We start from the raw sequence: 22,403 nt of genomic DNA on the forward strand, positions 1-22,403 counted from the left end.
TTGGGTGCTTTCAGCCTTTAAAGGTTTGCTTTTTTAAAGTGTAGTTCCAAAGTTTTGGTGAGATGACAAACTATAACGACGTATCATTGGTTTATCGTTGCCGCCTCAAACCCTAGGCCGATTGTCTGCTTTTATGCCTTCATAACATCAGGAACTGAAACTCTGTGGATCCAATCAAGCAATTTGTCACATTTGGCTCTCGAAAACTGTGAGATCTTCTTAACATATGTTTATAGCATTTAGAATAAAGACATAATAAATACACTTCTTCATTTGTCTGATCGTTCCCTTTACAAGGATGTGTATAAACCGAGTGCACCACACCTAGCTGAAATATGTGACACTAAGCTGAACTCAGTTAATGTCCAGCTTTGGTTTCAATACAGCTATTAATAGAGTCGGGGTCACAGGGATTGCTGCAATTACTGGACTCTGCATGTACAGTCCCACCGATAGAAATAACAACATTACAAAATGCCTTTCAGCCTTTTAAGTGATTTGTATTACAGGTTAATAGCCTCCGGTTCTATTATCTTATGACATGAAGAAAAGTAACTATTAAAGTATTTCAAGTGTATGTTATCAAAGCAGATTCTCGGACAGTGACTGCTTTTGCTTTCAAAGACGCTGGTCACAGATATTTTCCTTGCACTGAACAACAGAAAGAATAATGATGCTACAATCACAGTGGTTTCCCTAAATTGGCTTCATGCACATTTTGGAGGTTTGTTTTTAACAATGTACCATGCACCAACGCGCAATGCAAAAAGTTAACATTTTCATTGTGTATTTTCTGACGTATATTTAACATTTATCTCACAAGAAGTCAACTGATCCCAGGATTTGATTCCATGAATATACTAGATTTTCCCAGAAAACATGAAAATACAACTAGTAACACAACAGGTAGTGTGGACTGATCAGAAACCAAATGATTCTTCAGTCTTATCTTAAAAAAAAAAAAGAAACATTGGTACATACATGGTAGATGTGGATCATAGCCTACAACGCTGCCACCACCACCACCGACTACTTTATTCACTTCAAAGTCGTTCATGGAAAAGCACATAATCTACTTTTACTTTTCTGCAACGGTTCAAAAGCTTGCTTCACATCCACTTGACATTTTATGGAAACACAATTAGTGTAAAACTAGTGTAGACTTATCTACCACTGGAGAGAAAATATAAAATTAGCATGAAAAGAAGCACAACATGGTGATCATGAATTGGTATTGTGTGTTGGCTAAACATGTGAATTAGTTTATTCCATAAACAGTGTGTCCATAGAAAAATTACTGTGTGTCCCTAAAGTGTTCTTATTACTGATTATTACTGATGGGTAACATGATTGTTCTTTCTATGAGGAAGATGAGATTCTCATCAAAAAATGTCATGCAGAAATATGGAGAGCCTGTGGTGGATGACGAAGTGAGAAAAGTAGCGGCATATGAAAGAATGTCATATAGGATGCAGGAAGACAGAAAAATATCTTTTGAAATGCTTATAAGTTAAAAGCAATCGATCTGGCTGTCCGAGAAGGAAACGGAGCTGCTGCACGCAAGTGCCATTGTGAGCAACAACGAAAGAGAGACTGAGAAGGTGTGTGATGGGAGTCTTTCTGAGGCTGTTCATCTCCGACACTGAAGATGACGACTTCAGTGGTTTCAGTGCGCAGAAGGAAGATGAAGATAGCGATCAATGACTTTTCTGTTTTTTTTTTAACCAGCCGTGTTCCTGCTGTTTTACTGCTGTGTTACAGGCAGTGTTTGGAAAAAAGCAGTTAAGGTATGTAAATAAATATTTAAATAATCTTTCTGTTTAACATCTTTCTGTGTAAATATCTCGTTACAATGTGGACACCTGCGGCTTATAGTCAGGTGTGGCCTATATATGTACAAATATATTTTTCTTTTAAAATTTGGTGGGTGTGGCTCATATTCAGGTGCGGCTTCTATTCAGATGCACTCTATAGTCCGGAAAATACGGTACTCGTATGTTTAAGGAGTTGATGTTAAAATTGGTACCACCTCTGCCTCATTTGGAGAACAACTCAAAATACAACTCAAAGGAGGAGTTTTAATCAAGATATTTCTTCTGCAATTTGCAATGTATTGCTCATATTATATCTGGGAAATCTACCACTGCACCTGCAACATTTTCTTCTTCATAATAAGGTTTAGATGGAGAAACCACTGGGGCCAAATTAATGCAGAATCAATGTGGGCATCATAAAAACTGAGGAAGGACTTTTCCTGGATCTAATGGTTGCAGTTGGTCCCCAGTGGACTTCTACATCAAGTTTTACTTTTACACTTTTTAAGGCATTTACTAATTGTCTGCAGAGACATGTATAGATGTTAAAATCATACATTTTTAAAAGAAACACATAATTTCTGCAACTTAAAGACTTCATTGGAGAAAAGCCATGACCTGCACAGAATTATGTAAATAAAGTAACTTAGCAAATGCTTCTTATAAAAGTTGAACAATGTACAGTTTTTATCATTATCACTTCAACGTCACAACAAAATTAAGAATATGTGGGTGTTTTCACTGTTTGAACACTTGGGTCTTACAGTACTAAAAATTTACTGGGCTTTTTTCTGATTTTAGATGATCTATGGACTTAAAAAAGTTACCAAATAATAGGTCACATCTAAGATTAAATATCAATCACATTCAACATTTAGATCCCAAACTTTGTCATTTTCCATTGTTTACAAATTCTAAGCAGTGACAATAGATAACATCTCAGGAAATCTGACTTATTTAATTTGGATAAAGAGGAAAATATGAGGCATATAATGAAATATCTGTCTTAAAATAAAAGGTCAAACTTGTGTTTTTTTTTCTTTTTTTTACTTCTATTTGCGAGGTGGGGGTGGACAGAAAGTAGCTATTGTGCAGTGCACTTCACTGTTTGAAAGCGTTATCTAAATATGACTCAGCTAGGATCTTTTTCTTATGAAAGGAGTGTTTTATGTCCTGTAGTCCTTATCTTTCTATGGTTTCTTGTGGGGGTGGAGCCTGCAGAGCTGGAATAATAAAACTCGAGTTAACAGACACAGGGCGCACTGCAGAGTGGGATCCTCAAGTCTTTTGTGTTGCCTTGACCTAGACACCAGCTGGCCTCTTTTCTTTCAACTTACTCACTGTATATCCATCCTCATATTACCCAGCAACCCCTTCTTCATTGTCAACAGACACTACTCCAACATCAGCTCCACCTTTACATCCTTCCAGAGTGTATTCTTTCTTAATCCTAAATGACAGCCGTTGACACTGAAACCACATAAATCATAATCTGGGCATCAAAATCTCCTTATCATGGCAATCCAGATTCATGAAAAATAATGGTACCAGGACAAAATAAAGAAGCAAATAAAACAGCACGGATTAAGTGGTGGTAATATTTTGCCTTTGGGGTGTTAAAACTGCATTAGTTTGATCCTTCGTGCTGGTATGCCTCTACTTCTATGGAGAAAAGGGCCTTGAATACAATGCCAATTTAAAAGAAAAAAACAGTGTGAGTGACTGGGGGTTGGGTGACTGACTGGGGTGTGGGTGCAATAATTTATGAATTAAAGAGGAGGAGGGCTGAACACTGCTCTGCTAATCATAATGAGGAGACGGCAGCAATTGGGTTCGACAGTAAATTAATCAAATAAAAATAAATGCCTTCATTTACACTTCATTTTAAAAGACTCTTGAGTTGATTTCTACCCAACTAGGCAGTAGGCCTGGCACAGTTATTACACTATATCCTGATGGTAATTACTGGAGCTCATCATGATGGTTTGAATAATTTTAAATCAATATCTGATGTAATAAATAGCAAGGTTCTGTTTACAGTACTGACTAGTTACATGATATATAAATAATATATATATAATCCCTCCAATTTATTGTATAGACTGCCAATAAATATTATAGAAATATTACTGACTTAAAGCAGGGTTTTAACAGGATTTAGTTACTGTTTGGCATCCAGTATTTTGATTTTCACCTTTATGGCAGATGTATGAACATGGTTTTCCCATATTTTAATTATTTTAAATTTCAGTTTTTTAAATAAAATTGTTATTTGGCGCAATCATACACATGTAGAAAACTTGGTAAAAGCCTCTGAAACATCCCAAGTCATAAAATTAAAACTTGTTGAAAACTATGATTGCACTTGGGACAATGAAAAAAAATAATTTTGGGCTTGTTTTAATAAATTTTACATGAATTTAGCCTTGATGTTGTGCAATACAGCTTTGCTTTACCTGCAATGTAATGGTATTGAAACCACTGCATACACTGTTTCATTTGACAGTCACGTTAGATTACATTTACAAGCAGACATCAATATTATAATTCATACTGAAAACGTATATCAGTCTCTGAGTTTCAGGTTTATATTGTGTAAATTCAGTCTTGATGAGGCTAGTACAAATGAATAAGACATTGATCAATCTGTAGCTTACATTCACATGTGTAAAAACAGCTCAATTAACCTAAAGACAGTAGCCTAACTCATTAATTCCACTTTTTGTCTTAATTTTTAATTACTTGAGGCTCTTAAATTCTAACACTGAAGAAAAAAAAGATGAAAGAAAAAGGAAAGAAAGAAAAAAAAAGAAATAAAAAAGGAAAAAAAAAAAATTCTAACACTGAACGTCATGAAGGTATAGTCCAACCAAAACCATGTTTTTGGTGACGATACATTACCCGGGGAGTAAAACATTCCCAATGTGGATATATGTTGGCAACATAAACACACACATTTTGCAATGATTCTTCCAACTGTGGTGACAAAGATATATGATGAAGACAAAGAAAAAAACTTCATCCAAAAAGAGCCTGACACTTAGGGATGGGAATTAATAAGAATTTAATGATTCCAATTCCATTACAAATTTTGCTTATTAATCTGGATCCTTATCGATTCTCTTATCAATTCTCATCGGTTGACAGAATAAAAGAGTACAAACGGATTTTTGTTCGCATTAACTGTCTTTTATATTTCCATCTCTGCACAGAAAATACGGTAACAAATACAGTATGCACAAATAATAATAACAGATGACACCGGGCCTGGTTCAGGGGGGTGGAGTGTCACACCATAACGACTGTACAAAGTGAAAGTGAAACTTAAGACATTTTCCTAATTCCTCTATGTCTCCCACTGTTGTGCACCTCATTTTCCTTTTCCCTACCTTCAGAAACTTTTTTCTGAGGGGGTAGAATGTTTGTTGCCCCCCTGGATGATGTCTTAGTGTTTGCTCTGCCACTAGATTCACAAGCGTCGCTAAGTAGCGTATCAAAAATGTGACATTCCTGCAAATGAATTGCATGCTGTGTGGACAAATGTTTGAGCGTATTGGAGGTATTTCCCACCTTTGAAGAAATGGAAGCTTTGCAAGTGTTACAAGTGGCCATGGTGTCATTTTTTTCGTGTGAAATATAGCCATACTTTGGAGCGTTTCTGCCTTGACGCCATGTTGGCTACGTTCTAAGCCAGGGGTGTCCAATCCTGGTTCACGAGGGCTGGTATCCTGCATGTTCTAGATGTATTCCTCTTCCAACACACCTGATTCAAATGATAAGCTTATCATCAAGCTCCGCAGAAGACCGATAATGACCACCAGATGTGCTGGAAGAGGGAAATATCTAAAACACGCAGGATACCGGCCCTCGAGGACTAGGATTGGACACCCCTGTTCTAAGCCAAAACAATGCAGCACACGTGTGATGTCACCACGCATGCGCAATGAAGGTGGAATTGATAAGCATAATCATTAAGCATGCAGACAAACCGAGAACCGGTTCTTTTTGAGAACCAGTTCTCGATTCCCATCCATACTGACATTAGAGCACTCAATAGTAAACTCCACTTATCCCAGAGTCTATAAATACAAGACTAAAACGAATACAATGGAACTGGATAATGAGAACCTTGGGGGTGCAACAATACAGGTATCCCACGGTTAAGTCTGTACCTTGGTTCTTGGGCCACGGTGTCGGTTCAGAAAGAGAACATTTTTTTTCTCCCAAAATTATATTTTTATTTTGCTTGTCAGCAAACTGAATTTCACAGTAGGAACAAATTATATCACTGTAGTGAATAAAATAACACTTTCTGTACTGAACAATAGAACCCTTTATTATCTACTTGTATACAGTCGTATAAAACAGGCACACGGCCACAGACAGTATATTGAGCAGCATATATTAGAGATTTATTGACCACGTGCGTTTTAGCCAAAAATAAAGCCCTTAAAAGTGAGTTACTGTGTAGACAATGTGTTTAATCATGGGTCGGGTTGCGGGTTTAATGTACGTGGATATGGGTGGGTGCGAGTTAGCAGGCAGACACTCTGATCTCTGTGCTATCTCTCACTGAGGGGTGGGGCTTCCCTACGCTGCACGCTCACATGCATGTCCACAGACAGAGAGAGACAGACAGGCACACACACAGTGGCCTGAAAAGCAGTATATAAAGTGCTAACGCAAAATCAATTGCAAAACCGAAATCCCACGGTCCATAAGGGTGGATTCGCCCGTGCAGGGTGGATGGAATGGTGCACAGTTTTCCCCGAGTACCGCTGCATCCCTAGAAAACATACATAACACCGGAAAAACTAAACAGGTATAACTCTAACATCCCAAACCTTTGTTTTAAGTGTAATACACACAAGGCAACCCTATACCACTGTTTATGTGACTGTCAAGAAATTCAAGTTTTCTGGAGTTCTGTAATGCATCATTTATCTCAAATTACATCATCTGTATCCCTCTGTCCTAAATTGTGTGTAGTACTTTGCATTAATCCTGCAAAGGTGCTCTTTACTCCAAGCCAGACGTTTGATTGCCCTCTTTTGGGAGAATGTTAATGCCCCCACTATCGGACTACGGCTAAAAAAATTTGACATCAAGTTTGGCACTTGAAAGACTCACTTACATAATGAAAAAGAAGAGGGTCGAATTTTACATCTGGGAGAACTTTTTAGACTTCATAAAACATTGAGATAGTAGAGTCTCTGGAGGTATGATTATGCCCTGGAAATACACTAGAGTCTAGTGTATTATAAATACACTAGACCAGTGGTTCTTAACCTTGTTGGAGGTACTGAACCCCACCAGTTTCATATGCGCATTCACCGAACCCTTCTTTATTAAAAAATAAAATATGATTTTTTTCAAATTCAAGACACAGGCATGTTTTACTGGTGCACAAAATGAACCGTGCATTAACATCACTGTGTTCAAAGAACAAAACCAATACAGTGCATGAACTTACAACAAATTACATACCTTTTCACAAAGACATGACCTTTTTTAATACTACCACACTGAAATGGTTTTAATTTTTAACCTTATATCTTCCAATAATGAACTTATTGTATTTATGCTATTTATCATTTTTAACATTTTAACACACACCCATCACCTAATTTCCATCAGGCTACAATAATAATGAATATTTACTGCAAATCAGTGGGACTTCTGCTGTTGCCTTTGAGAGACCAGTTCAGAAATGCGTGGCTTCACCTTGGTTTTATTACGGCACTAGCTCGGCTTTAGCGTAATACAATTTCTCCATCCGCGATGGTGCGTCGGTTGTCACATGATTGTAACTGACCAGTGCGGTGACCGAAAAATGTAAACAAACGCTACACATGGCTGCCTCCGTGGTTAACAGGAAGTAGCAAAAGTCATAATAACGATGTGGAAAATATTAAAATAATTCATCGTCAGACGAGTGGAAGAGATTATAAACACTTCCGGGTGTGTTGTAGTGCTATAAGCAACAACAATACACCGCGTATATTGGATGTCAATCAGAGAAAGAGTCTCCAAAGCCATTTGTTTACATACACGGACCTAGCCTGACACACACACCCGACTAATGAGTCGAGTGTGTGTCTTGACCTCCGCCGAACCCCTGAGACTGACTCACCGAACCCCTAGGGTTCGATCGAACCCAGGTTAAGAACCACTGCACTAGACTGATGCATTAGGTGGAGTTGTTATGAGAGTTTAATCTGTTTTTTATAATATAATCTTGGTACTGCTGTGATTTTTGTTTATTTTGTTATTATTATTGTTTTCAAATTAGATTTTTCTTGTGGGGTTGTGTTTTTTTGTTTTCGCTGTAAAAATTGTTACATGTATGTACAGTCTAACCAAATTGTTGGAAAATCTCAATAAAGACATGATAAAAAAGAAAAAAAAATACTCCACTTATCCACTACACTTGGCGAACAGTATAGTTAGCTGACTTAAATCACAGTTGGAACTATTCATAAGTTGTTATTGGCAGTAGTTTCTTTGTATATTTCACTTAATATTTGCCATTTCTGCCATGTGTAATTCATGTTTATACAAAGACAAACACAAATGCCATCTATATTTCTAATTTTACTGCTTAATTTTAGACACCCTTTCTACATTTAAGAGTAGGCTTAAAACTTTCCTTTTTGATAAAAGCTTATAGTTAGGGTGGCTCAGGCTGCTCTTAGTTATACTGCTATAGGCTTAGACTGCTGGGAGACTCCTCATGATATACTGAGCTCCTCTACTCCTCTTCCTGTATGACCTCCTATCTCTTCCTCTTCTCTATTCATCTTCCTCCAACTACACATTTCTGACTTGACTTCTTCTGTGGAGTCTGTGCTTTATGTCCTCTCAGGTTTTCCCTGGATCATCTCTGGACCTGCTGCTGTGGTCCTGCTACTCTCCTGCCTTCCGTCATCATTATTCATTTATCCATATAATTGTGAAACCGTTTATCAAGTTGTCATTGTAGAAGGTAGAGGTTTCTATTATTAGTACTAACAGCTGTAACACTTGTGTTATGGGAATATTTTGTCTTTATTCTGGAACAACATCTATTGTTTACATAGATGTTGTTCCGGAAAATGATGAGATCATTTGGTCCCACCTTTATTGCGGCTTTTTAATGCCTCTGGAGGTAGTAACAGAGCTGTGATCAAGGTGGAATCATGATTCCGGAATGCTATTTAAAAGGAACACATCCCCTTCTGCAAGCAAGGTGTGACATTTTGATGATGGCATCCCCTGCGCCTGAGAGACAATGGACGCTTATGGAGGCACTGGCTTGGATTCTGCAGCAGCTGCCCAGGTGCTGCGGCTGCGTGTCATGGGTGTTGCGGCTTTATGCCAGGGATGCCACAGATGCCACAGCTACATGCCACTGGTGCTGCGGCTACATGGCATTTTCACCCAAGGCAGGAGGCCGCGGGACCCGTGGCATGTAATTGTGGCTTCCTGGGTGGCTGCCACAGAATCCATGCCAGTGTCTCCATATGTGCACTAATCACAGCATCACTGCCCCTTTGATTCCAGAACGCAGGTCCGCTGTGTAAAAGTCCAGCGTGTCTCACCTCTGTTACTCCTTTGCCTTGGCTGTGTAAATCGGTCAATGGTGGAAAAAGGTGGGACCACCATCTCACCTTTTTTCCGAGATCTCTGTGTAAAACTGGCAATTGGTTTAACTAGTAACAGCAATTCTAGTTTTTACCCCCTCGGTCTGCTGAAAGGTGTCCTGTCTTATGAAGACAACTGTCCTGCTACATCGTGAAAGGTGCACAAAGAATATAAATGTCAGCCACATTTACATTTAAGACCATTTTCCACCAGATTCTCAGGAATTTATTTACATGGGTATAATAATTCCTGGTAATCTGTGTGCTTTGCGTTCCCACCACACCCTAGTTACTAAAAATTGATTCTCAGACATTTCAAGTCCTGCTGAATTTGTTTTGAGCATATTTGGCATACATTCAACGAGATTGAGGCTGTGTTGAGTGTAAAGTCCTACCCCCCTACCAGGATCTTCTTTTCAGGGAAGGTTTGGGGTTGAGGGAAAGTTTTTCTCCCTGATAAATGCGGTGGAAATGTGCAGAAGTTTTTCAAAGTGTTACGACCCATAGCTGAGGGGTAACACAAAGTTAAAGATAAAGTAAAAGTTCCTGGAAAAGTTCCTGTGGTGTAAAAGGGGCTAAATGCTCTAACATCATCCAGCAAGGTACTTTTGTCCTGCAAAAAAACAACAACATGTTGCTCTGATAATCAGTGACTTCTCGGGAATAGCTTGTAATTTCATTAAATATGTTCACTAGCCATTAGACCACTGGGCAGCACCCAACCCTAATGAAAGAGAAAAAAAAACAAAGCTACCTTGAGTTCGTGACAATGTTACATTCTTATTTATGGTTACACTGAACTGCAGCACAGATCCCTCTTTCATTACTCTTTAACCAATGTAGTTTTGTGATTTTGCACTTTTAACGAAAAAGTCAAATGTTGTGTGAAATCCCACAGCTTCAAGTTAAGTAAAATGTAACTCCCCAATCTTCATGACCCCATCTCCAACTACAGTCATAAAGCCCCAATAAACTAAAGGAAAACACCATTTTCTTCAACGTCAGCAGCGACGGTGCGTTGCAGGAGGCCTTGCTTATGAAGCTTAACAATCTGACCACATTCAAAGAGAGAAAGCTTTTTTGCCTTTGCCATCAAGAGGTCATGACAGTGTGAATACTTGACAGAAAATGACACTGAATCCACATTTTTCAACAGATTTTGGCTTTTAAAGGCTGTGGTCTCAAACTTTTGATCAACTGATGAACAGGCTATTTCAGTGTAATTGTTGTTTTCAATAAATTTCTTACTCAAATTTTTTCTGTCTCATTCCCATTTCTATTTTTGCATTTTGAAACTCTACTTAGAACCTTTTTAAGATCCAACATTGCAAAATATGAATTCATGCAATTTTTCAACTGGTCATAAAATTTTGATCAGGTGTGTATTTTGGTTAGATGTGAAATCTATAGTGCTGCAACAACGAATAGATATAAACCCATTTGAAATGCAAAAAGGTCATTTTGTCTGTGTTTTCCTATGCCTCACATAAACTTGGGTAACAATACTGCTCTGCTGTCCTCACTAATTATCTGTTTACAGACTAGGGCTGCACGATTCTGGCAAAAATGTGAATCACGATTCTTTTGCTTAGAATTGAGATCACGATTCTCTGGCAAGATTTTTTTCACAAAATGTTTATTGCACTGCTGTCAAGGAAAATGGGTTCTTTTACCTGATTCGCATCTTTCATATCACTCTGCAAGGTCACTTATGCAGCGTTTGCTGTGGGAGTGATTTGTTGGTGTGGCTGTGTGTAATGGGGGTGAGGGGGTGCATGTGCGTGCATTTCAGTCGGTGGTGGTGGTGTGTGTGTGTGTGGGCCTTGGCCGGAAGCGCGCAGTTTAGTGGGGGCCTGGGTTGCACGCACATGCGTGCGTTTCAGCCAGTTATCCGCGCGTGCGTCAGTTTCTGTCCTACTTATACAATGGGGGTAAAGGGTGCGGTCTGTGCCCCCCGCAGAAGTGAAAGCGAAACTTTATGTTCATTTACCTTTTCCCTACCCTCCTGTCCTGGCCTATTATATATTATACATATGTATAATACACGACGGTGATGATTTTTGTTTTGTATGAAATGTTTGGTGTGGCGGCATCGATAAACCTTACCAGCAGAAATGCTGCACTTATGGTCCCGGTTGCTAAGCGACATCAGCTGATTTGTGAAAGTTTGCAGCGCAAAGAAACTTCCCAGCCGGCACAGTGGAATATTTTTAATATAGAATTTTTAGAGAGGGTGAGACTTTTGATTCTTGGTTAAAGGCCGAGTTATCCTCACCGGCAAAGAAAAGAAAAGGAGAATAACTACAGCAGAAGTCAGAGAAGTGAAAATGAAAACACACTTGGATCTGGACAACAGAAAAGGCCAACATGAGATTAACACCGATGAATGCAAACCTTTATTGGGCAGGAGTTCAGGTGGGTAACTCACCACCACCACTGGGGCTTTCATCCATTTCACTCTCTTTACCGCAGACATTCCTCCGCTGTAATTCATTCTTTGCTCACTCAACTACAGCCGATCGCAGCAGGCTCATGTGTTGTAAAGACGCTTTGCCATTGGTTGAGGAAAGAGGCGGTGGCAGTTCTGCGTTTGTGGGCATTTATTTGTAATGTAGCCCATGAAATAAAATGCTTAAGAATCGTCCGTGTTTAGAAATGAGATTACATATGTGTGAATCAGGATCACAATCTTTTAACGATTAATTGTGCAGCCCTATTACAGACTATCCTTGCATTCTGCTTGTACGTATGTAATATAGAAACCCAGATATTTACATTTATCACAAATTCCACAGAGTGAATATTTGTGTTTTTTGCCTCTGGATTGATAGGCTTGTAAACATAAGAGCAGCAGTTGCGTCCGAGCAAGCATCTTCCGTACCAGACCCAGTCACGTGATTACATTTTACGATGACATAATGACGTGGCTCTGACTTGGCTCCACTTGGCTCTTGGCCTATGGAAAAGCAAACCTGTTCTTTGAAGGCACCAGGTTGGAACCAGGTTCTTTTAGGTGGAAAAGGGGTAATAGAGTTCTGGTTTTGTGGTTCTAGCACAGATGAGCAACTGGCTGCGAACAGACGGCCGTTTCCTGTCCATGTGGTTTCTTTGCTGTAATCAGGAAACTGGTAGAGCAGTTCCATATGCAACAAGAAGCAAGATGAATTCGAGCTGTATTTGGTATGTGTGGCAGAGATGAGACTCTATACGTAGTTAAATCATTTAGAAATAGAGGAAGCCCTTTACTATACCTAATCAAAAACCTTTTGTCTTTTTAATGATGCAACAAAACTGAAACTCCTGATTCCACAGGCAGACAAAAGTAGAAGCTATTTATTGCAACCAACACAGAAGCATCTTCCAAGCAAGCATTACAGGTCTGAAGTAACATCTCTGAGGCTTTCGGGGGGGGGGGGGGGGGGGGGTGTTAGGACAACGTTCACAGATGGGAGAAAGACATAAAAGACAATTATAGTGGACATTCCTGGAGAAGACAGACAACCAGCCATGGGACAACTCAAAGCATGCCTAGTCTTCATCTCTTACACAGTGTGAGTACTGTGGACATGGAGTGGATTAAACACACATGTCGTTGTCAGCTCCCTGATGCCAGTGAGGACAGAGGTAAGATAAAGTTTTATTTGGCTTTTGTATAAAATAAATAAATACATTCATTCATTTTCTGAACCCGCTTTATCCTCACTAGGGTCACGGGGGTCACTTGGAGCCTATCCCAGCTACATAGGGGTGAAGGCAGGGTACACCCTGGACAAGTTGCCAGTTCATCGCAGGGCTGATAAATAAATAGTTAATAGTTATTTATCTATTTATGAATATATGTATTAAATAAATACATATATTCATAAATAGATAAATAATTAGATGTTCATATAATTATTTACAGATCAAACACAGCAAGAGGACGTGGTGCAGCCAAGGAAAGGCCAGAAATATACAGCATTTAGTGCATTTATATCTAGAGCTGGGTAAAAAAAAAATCGATTTGTTCGATTTTGGATTGATTTTATTTTAATTTGGGATTATTGATTAATAGCAGATGAGATTGATTTTTCAGAGCAGGACGGTGAGTACCTCATCCGGATATTGCCAATGTTGACGTGCAGCCAGCTCCGTTTTGTGGGCCCCTGGGGGATATGGGGCATCACGAGCTCACTCGCCACAGTTCTGGCGAGAGAGGGGCGCAGAGGAAGGGTGGGGAAAACACCTTTGTGGGAGGTCCTCCCAGCCTCAAAGTAAGCAGAGTAATTTATATGCATGTATTATACATGTTTGAGTACCTATTTATAAGCACTTTAACATTATGTATCGCAAAATGTGGGGAGATACAATTTTTAGGTGAAAAATGTCAAATTACTGCTTGGTAACGCGTGGACTTGAAATGGATATCAACTTTCAACTTTTTAAGCTTTACGCAAACATTCAAAACATGCGGTTCTCAATGGAAATTGATATCAAGTTAGACAAAACCTTTTAGATATTATGTTCAACTATGCTGAAAATGAATTTTAGAGTAAGATACTGAAAAGTCTCTGTTTTGTTGACAAGAAAATGTGGTAACACATGGACTGGCTGCTATAGCAACACGTGGACAACTCTTTACCATTGTATGTGTCACCCAAAATGTTGACATTTTTTTATAACGACAAGCCAGATATAATCACAATACTTTATTTAATGTATTTAATACTAACACAGTGTTATTTACAACTTGTGGTGGTCCATACTGATATAGGTAAATTACAAGTAAAGAGTAATTTCTCAGTAACAGTTCATAGATAGTCTTTTTAAATGTGACAGATTGAATACATTTTCACATTTTTTTTAGATATAATTTATTGAGTCAAATTCTAGCTATGGTGTAAAAAGTACAAATTGATAAAATCAACATAATTTTTCTTTCTACAAGTGGTATTTTAAAAAGGAAAACTGTTCCATATAAAATAGAGGTCTTTAGCTAAAAAAAATTAGCCCACTTGATAAATGTTGTGTAGAAATGTATTTTACCATTTTGATGTCCACTTTCGCTTGATCGGACCCTATAGCGTCTTCAGTTTCACTTTCACTGCTCCTGCAATCACGGACCACTACCCCCCCACCACCACCACACACACACACACACACACACACACACACACGCGCCAAGAATCATGGACCAAATCTAACTCAATTCGATACCCAAGCCTAGTTGTTTTCTTGAAAATGAGGAATATGGAAATGTTTATGAGAAAGGCTAAACTATTTGAAAGACACACAATTGATGTATGTAAATAAGCAAAGTTTATGAGGAATCTGGTGCTTTAGGAAATATTTTGTGTAAAGTTTGATGTGTAGTCTTTTGTTTCCCCTAACATTTTCTGGAATGTTGGTATATCTTAGAACTGTTTATTATTATCATTGTTATTATTATTTTATTTTGGAATATTGATAACAGTGTTACTGTACTGTAGTTTACTGTTACAAAAACGTAAATAGGGAATTAGTTTTATCTTGAAAATCAATATCTTTGGAAAAAAAATGCAATTTTCTCAGTTTTTTTGCTCAAAATTTCATTGTTTCCTACAAATGACCAATATTCAAATGTTTATAGGCTACCTCATAAATGGATGAAGATAGAATAAATTTTTTTTTTCTGTTTAAAAGTTGAAGTCCTGTTCTTTCTTTTGATATACAGTATTCAGTGTTCACATTCTCCTAACACATTTTCAGTGGGCCTTCAAAGATTAGTGGATATGACCAAAAAGTCTCGTGCTGTCTAGCAACTCACTGTAAAACACTCCGGTGGGGAAAGAGTTAACATGGCCTCGACAATAAAAAAATTTATGCTGATTAGGTACTGATTTTGGTATCAAAGTATTACGTTTTTGAGTCCTAGATGGTTGGTTAAAGCAATTCAGCTGGTGGCATAACAGTATCCATCGTAAAAAAATTCTCTATCTGACTTAGTTACCGTTAGTCATTGCACCTCTGGAGTTAGCACAATGTAGTAAATTCTGAAAACCATGACTTTCTGTCCCAGTGTGATGAAAAAAACCTCCTTTCTTGGCAGTTTTTCTCTGAGCTGTATAAAAGCCGGGGAGGGAGCAGATGGCTGATCACTCTGAGCTAATGCACTAGTGAGATGGTTTCTGAGTACCAAAGAACAGTGCATGGGAACGCTCTGCGTTTACCACCACAACACAGATGATGTGTAGTATAACCCACTCCATTTTTTAGCACTGATATTCAGAACCTAAATATCTTCCACTAAAATACAGCATAAGGTACATGGTGGCACATCATCAGCCGTCCCTGTTTTTAGCTCCTTTAGTGTCTGGTCAAACAGTGAAAGTGGATTCACAACCCTGGAACACATGTAACCAGTGTGGTTTAGACATGAAAACAGTTTCCTATGTTCATCACAGGACCACCATCTGATAATGTCAAGCATTTGACCATAGCCCCAAATCTGACAACATGATTTATGATGGCATTAGCACATAGTACAGTCATACAGTATATATGTCTGTAATTAAACTGTGAGCTCACAGTTGATATCTGTGTGTTGGTGAGCATGACGGAGTCACAACCAGCGGTCAATGAGCTGAACTTTGAAAGCCTCTGACTCAAGACACAATAACACAACAGATCTCTAAACCAGAGAGCTGTAGCAAGTATACAATAAATGAAGTCAGCAAACAACTGGGAAACGGATTAGGAGCAGCCACAGAATTGAGCATTACATTAATTCAGGAGTTTAAAGCAACTTACTGAGACTATGATTTCCTTTGATAAGTTTTGTAAGAATATGTCTGTGACATTCTGTGCAGATACAAGACAGAATGTCATGTGTAGACATCGACTGAAATAATGGGAATGTACGTCAACTGAAAATCAATACTGATCAATATCATCAATAAGGACACATGTCTGCTATGGACATATAAATAGGGATGGATCAATTGCACAACTGTCAGCCAACACCAATTATTAAAATTTTGGCAAATAGGGCAGGGTAAAAAAAAATCGATTTGATCAATCTTAGATCGATTTCGTTTTAATTTTGCGTAATCGATTAATAGTGGATGAGATTGATTTTTCAGAGCAGGACTGGAAGTACGCAGAAGCGCGGCCGTCTCTGTCTTGCGAACCTGGGGAAGACAGGGCGTCTTAGTCTCGCTCGTGACGGCCCTGGCGCAGAAAATACATGGATGCCCCCCCCCCCCCCGCTCCCCAACCAAAGATCATAGAACCCCCCACCCATAAATTGGCGTAAATTGACATGCGATCAAATGGTGTTGAATAACACGCGAAAGGTCGAAAATGTGTACATAGACCACGCCAAATGCCATAAGAACTGGCATGACATACAACACCATTTACTGAGATCAGTCTGTGTTGGCAGATTAATCTGCTTTTTCCTGCTCCGAACTATCATTACTATATCCACCTTTAAAATGTATGACCCTTTAGCTTCAAACAGTCCAAACAGTAGGGGTGTGCCAAAAAAATCAATTCATATAAAAAACGCGATTCTCATTTACTACAATTCAGAATCGATTTAAAATGTCCAAAATCGATTTTAAAAAATAAAATTGCATGGTTAAAGAGCAATTACAAATACACAAGAGGAAATAAGGTATTTCACTTAATAATGAAGGACCAATTGGTTTCCTTTTTTTTTGATAATTAACAGTTTTATTTGTTTCATTCATACTGTGCATGTGCAACAAAATTTATTTTCTTGACTAGAAACATTCCCAGAGAGGCAATTACAAATACAAAGAAAAATAAATAAAATTTAATTACTTTCAAATTAGTATTTCTTGTAAGTATCAAAAATATAACACGTTAATAATTTTTTTTTTAAAAACGCATGAACATTGCCTTTTTGATGTACAACTTAACTTTGGCAGCTGTAACTTTCACAATTTACAATTTAGACGTAACAGGAATGCGTTGTGGCATATTAGAGGCAAGAACATTTGAACAGGAACTTGGAACGAGTCTATGCATGAACAGTTTTACACATTTCTGCTATATTCAGGAGAATCAAGGCAATGGCCACCCCACCTTATCCGTCTGTCTCATAACCTATAACCCCCTCCCCCCCACACACACACGTCCAGTTAATTGATGATTCGCTTCATTTTAGCAAAAAGCAGTTGGATTTTGCAAAAATTCGGCCGTGACAAGGTAAGAGAAAACTTTCACCAACCCATGCATCATTTTGGCCGTGCTTTTGGGAAATTAACCGTGCAAATCACAGGTGCATGGCTCGCTGCCTAAACCTATGCTTGTCACAATCGTATTAAACTAGCCACACATTTGACATTAGCCACAATTAACAGAAACCTTGCCCTCCGCAGGGCTAACATTACATTATGTTAGTAAGGTACATTAACGTTAATCTCATGGATTTGCCCTACGTTCATTTTATTTTTATCTCGGGTCCTCCACTCCATTCTGGGTGTCTTCGGAGAATATGCTACATTGGAGATGTACTGTTGTGGTATGGAAGGGCCGTGTTACAACGGATACATGTCACAGTGTTTATCTTACTGTTCAGTCTGAAATGCTTCCACACTTTGGACATTTTCTGTCTTTTTTATTGTGTTTTTTTGTCTTTCGTTATCATTGTTGTATTCACTCGCCTCTTCCATATTCCTGCTACTTCATCTGAACACTTCTGCATCCTCCGTCATCTTCCTTTGCATGAGTAATGTAAGCGCGTTGTGCCACATGAAGTAGTCCGTGCTTTGAGCTTTACAATTAAAGAAGCGATTCCTCGAGGAAGAGAAAATTCCTCGATCATTTCTTGTAATCGAGGTACTCGAATTACTCGAGGAATCGTTTCACCCCTACCGCTGTGCCTCACCAAACTCCCTGCCAAGCATGGATAAATGTTTAAAACTTAGTAAATGTGAAAAATAAATTTTAATGTCTAAATGCAGACATTAAAATTTATTTTTCATTCTGTCTTGCAAAGCAGACTGGAGTAGCTCATGAGGATCCTTTGCACACCTATGGATTGAAGTAGAAATCATTATGAATAAAAGTGCTTTGAATTGAAAATCGTTTTGAATCGAAAATCGATTTTGAATCAAATCGTAGCCCAAAAAATCGGAATCAAATCGAATCGAATGATGAGATAGTAAAAGACTCCCACTCCTACCAAACAGGTACAAAATGTTGTGCTGTTTTACTTCATTTTCCTCATATCTTTTAAAAGGGACCAATATTTTACCATCACAATAGTCTAGAATTTTTACTCTGCAGATTTGTGAAATGTTGTGCTGTTTGATAAGTGGCATGTTGTAACAATACTGAATAGTTTAAAATCACAAATAACTAGGGACGGTAATATATTGCTGCTATTGGCCAGTAACACTGCTGGCATATTGGATATCTTCTTTGCTTGATTTTATGTTTTCGTCAATCAAAGATGATGTGATAAGGAACAATTTTTTTTTAATGTTTATAGTAGGGCTGGGCAATATGGAAAAAAATCATATCATGAAAATTTTTTTCATTCAGACAATATCGATATGTATCATGATTTAATTCAAATCACTATTTTTGTCAAGCTTAAATTTTCCATTACTCATAAGCTAGTTGTGAAGACATCAGAAGGTTACTTTTGATTTAAATATGATTTATTTTCTGTCAGAGGTTGAACATGATAGATGTGCTGAAGAACATTATACAGCTGTTTCAGATAAATAAAACAGGTACACATATTTAAATCTAAACTAAAAGGTCTGACCAGCAGGCAAAAGCTTTCAAGTTTTAGAAGAGAACACAAACAAAACAGACCATCTTCATGAAACAATGCTGAGGGTATATACATGGGGGTGTGTTCCGTAACTACCGTAACTGGTGTAAATCCAAAAGTGAAATTTAACATGCTTTGAATGGCCAATTCCTGGCTTCTATGCCTCTGTTGTATGCCAGAACGGAAACAGTTCGCACCTTACTTTGCAGTAACCCAGTCACCTGAGTTCTCGGTGAAATTTTCTCCCGAGGGAACACTCATTAGCTATCTCCCCCTACAGCCCAAACATTAGCGTGTGTGCTGCGGCTGGCTCCTACACCTGTGCTGTGTGTGTCAACCTAACTTAACATGGCTCTAGCATGATTGGTTTGGTGCGGCGCCATTTAATTATTATTAGCTGTTCTTACGTCTGTCAAAACATGGACTAATGAATTCCATCAAAATTGTATCGAGCATGTTTCATATTTCTATCAAGGAAAAGTTACTTCATGATATGTAGTCTATCTTTATTATTCTATCGTCCAGCCCTAATTTATAGTGAACATTTCATTGATTTCGTTGCACACCGAGCCCTGGGAAACTATTTCCTTCTGATCATGGCTTAAGAGTCTGGTTTGACCAACTCTAAATGTAAAGTGTCATGAGATAACTTTATTATGATGTGGTGCTATATAAATAAATGTGGACTGATTGATTGATTGATTGATCATGTCTAATGATCAAATGACAATAAAGCAAAGTCTGATAAATAACAACAAAAACAAATTAAAGGCACAGAGAGTAACATCAGTATCTGCATCAGCCATCAGCAAAAATGTCATTTTAAATATTTGTATCAATAATATTTATCAAAAAATTTTGTAATCTGTGGATCCCTATAAATGACTATCGGATTAGTCATGCTGAATCAACATAAATAGGATGAATAAAATAATGACCACATCAAACAATAAAGGACTACATATGATATTATCTTTGTTTATCTTCTCTTCATTCTATTGCATCTCTAACAAATACCTTAAAACCACAATTGACTGATGTCTTCAACTTTCCCAGACCTAAAAATCAGTATTTAAACTTGAAAGAAATAGCTCTACCATCTCAGGATATATGATTTTGAAATGCATTAAATAATGTGTATCACTCCATCATCATATGCAACCTTAACAATAAAAACATTCATGAAATGCACCAATAATCATAATCTAGTAATACATATTATTGTGAAAAGGGCTATTCTGCACTTTTCCTTAGGGTATATTTTGATGATGGCACTGATGACTACTTTTGCTTCAGTGAGAGTTTGAAGGCAGGATATTATTTTTTTTTTCTTTCTTGTAACAGAGTATCTGTAAATAGTGATGTTATACTTTTATGAAGTACCAGATCTGAGGACTTCCTCTACATCAGAGTAAGGGCGTGTTAGTGACTGTGTCTGCTAGCAGGCTGAGGCTAGGCTAAACCCAGTAGCTAATGGTCTCTGGTGCACAAAAACTTTCACAACATCAGCGGACACAGACACGGGAGTTAATGACACGACCACTGAACGAAAACGGTGTGGGAGGCGAGCTTAGGTGAATTTATGTTCCTATTTTGAGTCAGGACCGTACAAGGAGCCTCCGTTTGAGATTCGAGCGGAAGTTGAGCTAAAAATAATAAGAGCAGAAGCAGCAGCGGTAGTGGAGCCGAGGCCCGGGGCTTTATTTTCCCACAGTTTAATAACACCATCGACGCCGGGATACACTGACGCACCAGCTCTGGTGCGACACAGAATGTGAACACTAACGTCCCTCGCTGCGGTTAATCTGATCATTAAATCGGCATCTTACCTTTTCCTCGTCGGATAGCTGCTCCTCATGATCCGCCATCTTTTCTTCCGGCACCACCAGCTTGTCAGAGCCCCGTAACGTCACCAGATGGGTGGAGCCACGACTCGTTTTGGAGAAAGATCAAACGGCACGTGACGATATTAGCGCTTCGAGGCATAAATAAATAAATGAATAAATAAATTAAGGGTGGCCAAGCATTATAGTCAGAACGAAAAAAGCAAATTAATTAGTTAATTAACCTAATTAGAATAATAATAAATGGTATGTCCTTATAGCACAAAGACATAGGCTGCAGCAGGATAATACATATTCACATATATACATTTGTTTGTTGTTTGTGTATGTGCGTGTGTACATAGTCATATATATATATATATATATATATATATATATATGTGTGTACGGTCAAAAGTTTTAGAACACCCCAGTTTTTCCAGTTTTGTATTGAAATTCAAGCAGTTCAAGTCCAATGAATAGCTTGAAATGGTACAAAGGTAAGCGGTGAACTGCCAGAGGTAAAAAAAAAAAAAAAAGGTAAGGTTAAACAAACTGGAAAAAATCCTACAGGTGTCCCAACATTTCTTAATTACTTACAACCCCCCCCCAAACAACTGTGTGTAGGATTTTATTCAAATCTTCTTCTTCAAACCTTCTTTCTTAATCTTAATCAAATTGTGTTCTAGCCTTAATGCCCCTAAATAAAACCATCAGTTTACACAGTGCTTTGACAAAGGAAAAAAAAAAAGATTAATCATCTCTTACAAATAATATATAATAATGAATATATTATATACAATTAATAATATTTATATTCTAATAGGGAAAGTTCATGTTTATAATTTTTTTTTTTTATTATTCAGCTTGAAATCAACTGGTAATGAATGCTATTTTGGATCATAGTGCAAAATTATTTATCCATTCATTTATGGTTCATTTCAGTAGTTTCCAAGCTCTTTAAGCCTGGGTCACAAATTTAAATTTTTGAGACCCAAACGGAGAAAAACACATGAATTGTGAACTGCAATACTGTCTACATTTTTGCAGACTGATTAAAAAATTTGGTGGAATGTTGACACATCAGGATACGTCAATAATCACTTCTGACAAGGAATATTAGCGAGGCAGTAACACACTGTTATGATCCAACACACAGAGGAAAAAAACATTTATCCACTGTTTTTGAATGTCTGTTCTTTACATCCATTTCCTCTTGTTACATGACCCTCTTTCTTGAACTGGATTGCATTTTGTTATCACTCTTGGTTAAAAAATACTATTTGAGCACAATGTCAGAATAAATGAATATGTGAGTCATCTTCTCCAACACTAGATGGAGTACTAGGACTATAATCTAACACTCACAGGA

At 37.9% G+C, this 22,403-nt stretch overlaps 1 protein-coding gene across 1 annotated transcript in view; it reads right to left on the reverse strand.

Annotated features, from left to right (window-relative positions):
- The window catches only part of LOC115421045 (F-actin-capping protein subunit alpha-2), a 54,450-nt gene extending 33,333 nt beyond the window's left edge, over nt 1-21,117 (reverse strand). Inside the window, exon 1 of the mRNA XM_030136705.1 lies at nt 21,038-21,117. Coding sequence (XP_029992565.1) covers nt 21,038-21,076 — 39 coding nt within the window. The 5' untranslated portion in view covers nt 21,077-21,117. The remainder of the gene's footprint in view (nt 1-21,037) is intronic.
- Nucleotides 21,118-22,403: the final 1,286 nt, after the last annotated feature.

Source organism: Sphaeramia orbicularis, chromosome 6, assembly GCF_902148855.1.
Source record: "Sphaeramia orbicularis chromosome 6, fSphaOr1.1, whole genome shotgun sequence".
Taxonomy (NCBI): domain Eukaryota; kingdom Metazoa; phylum Chordata; class Actinopteri; order Kurtiformes; family Apogonidae; genus Sphaeramia; species Sphaeramia orbicularis.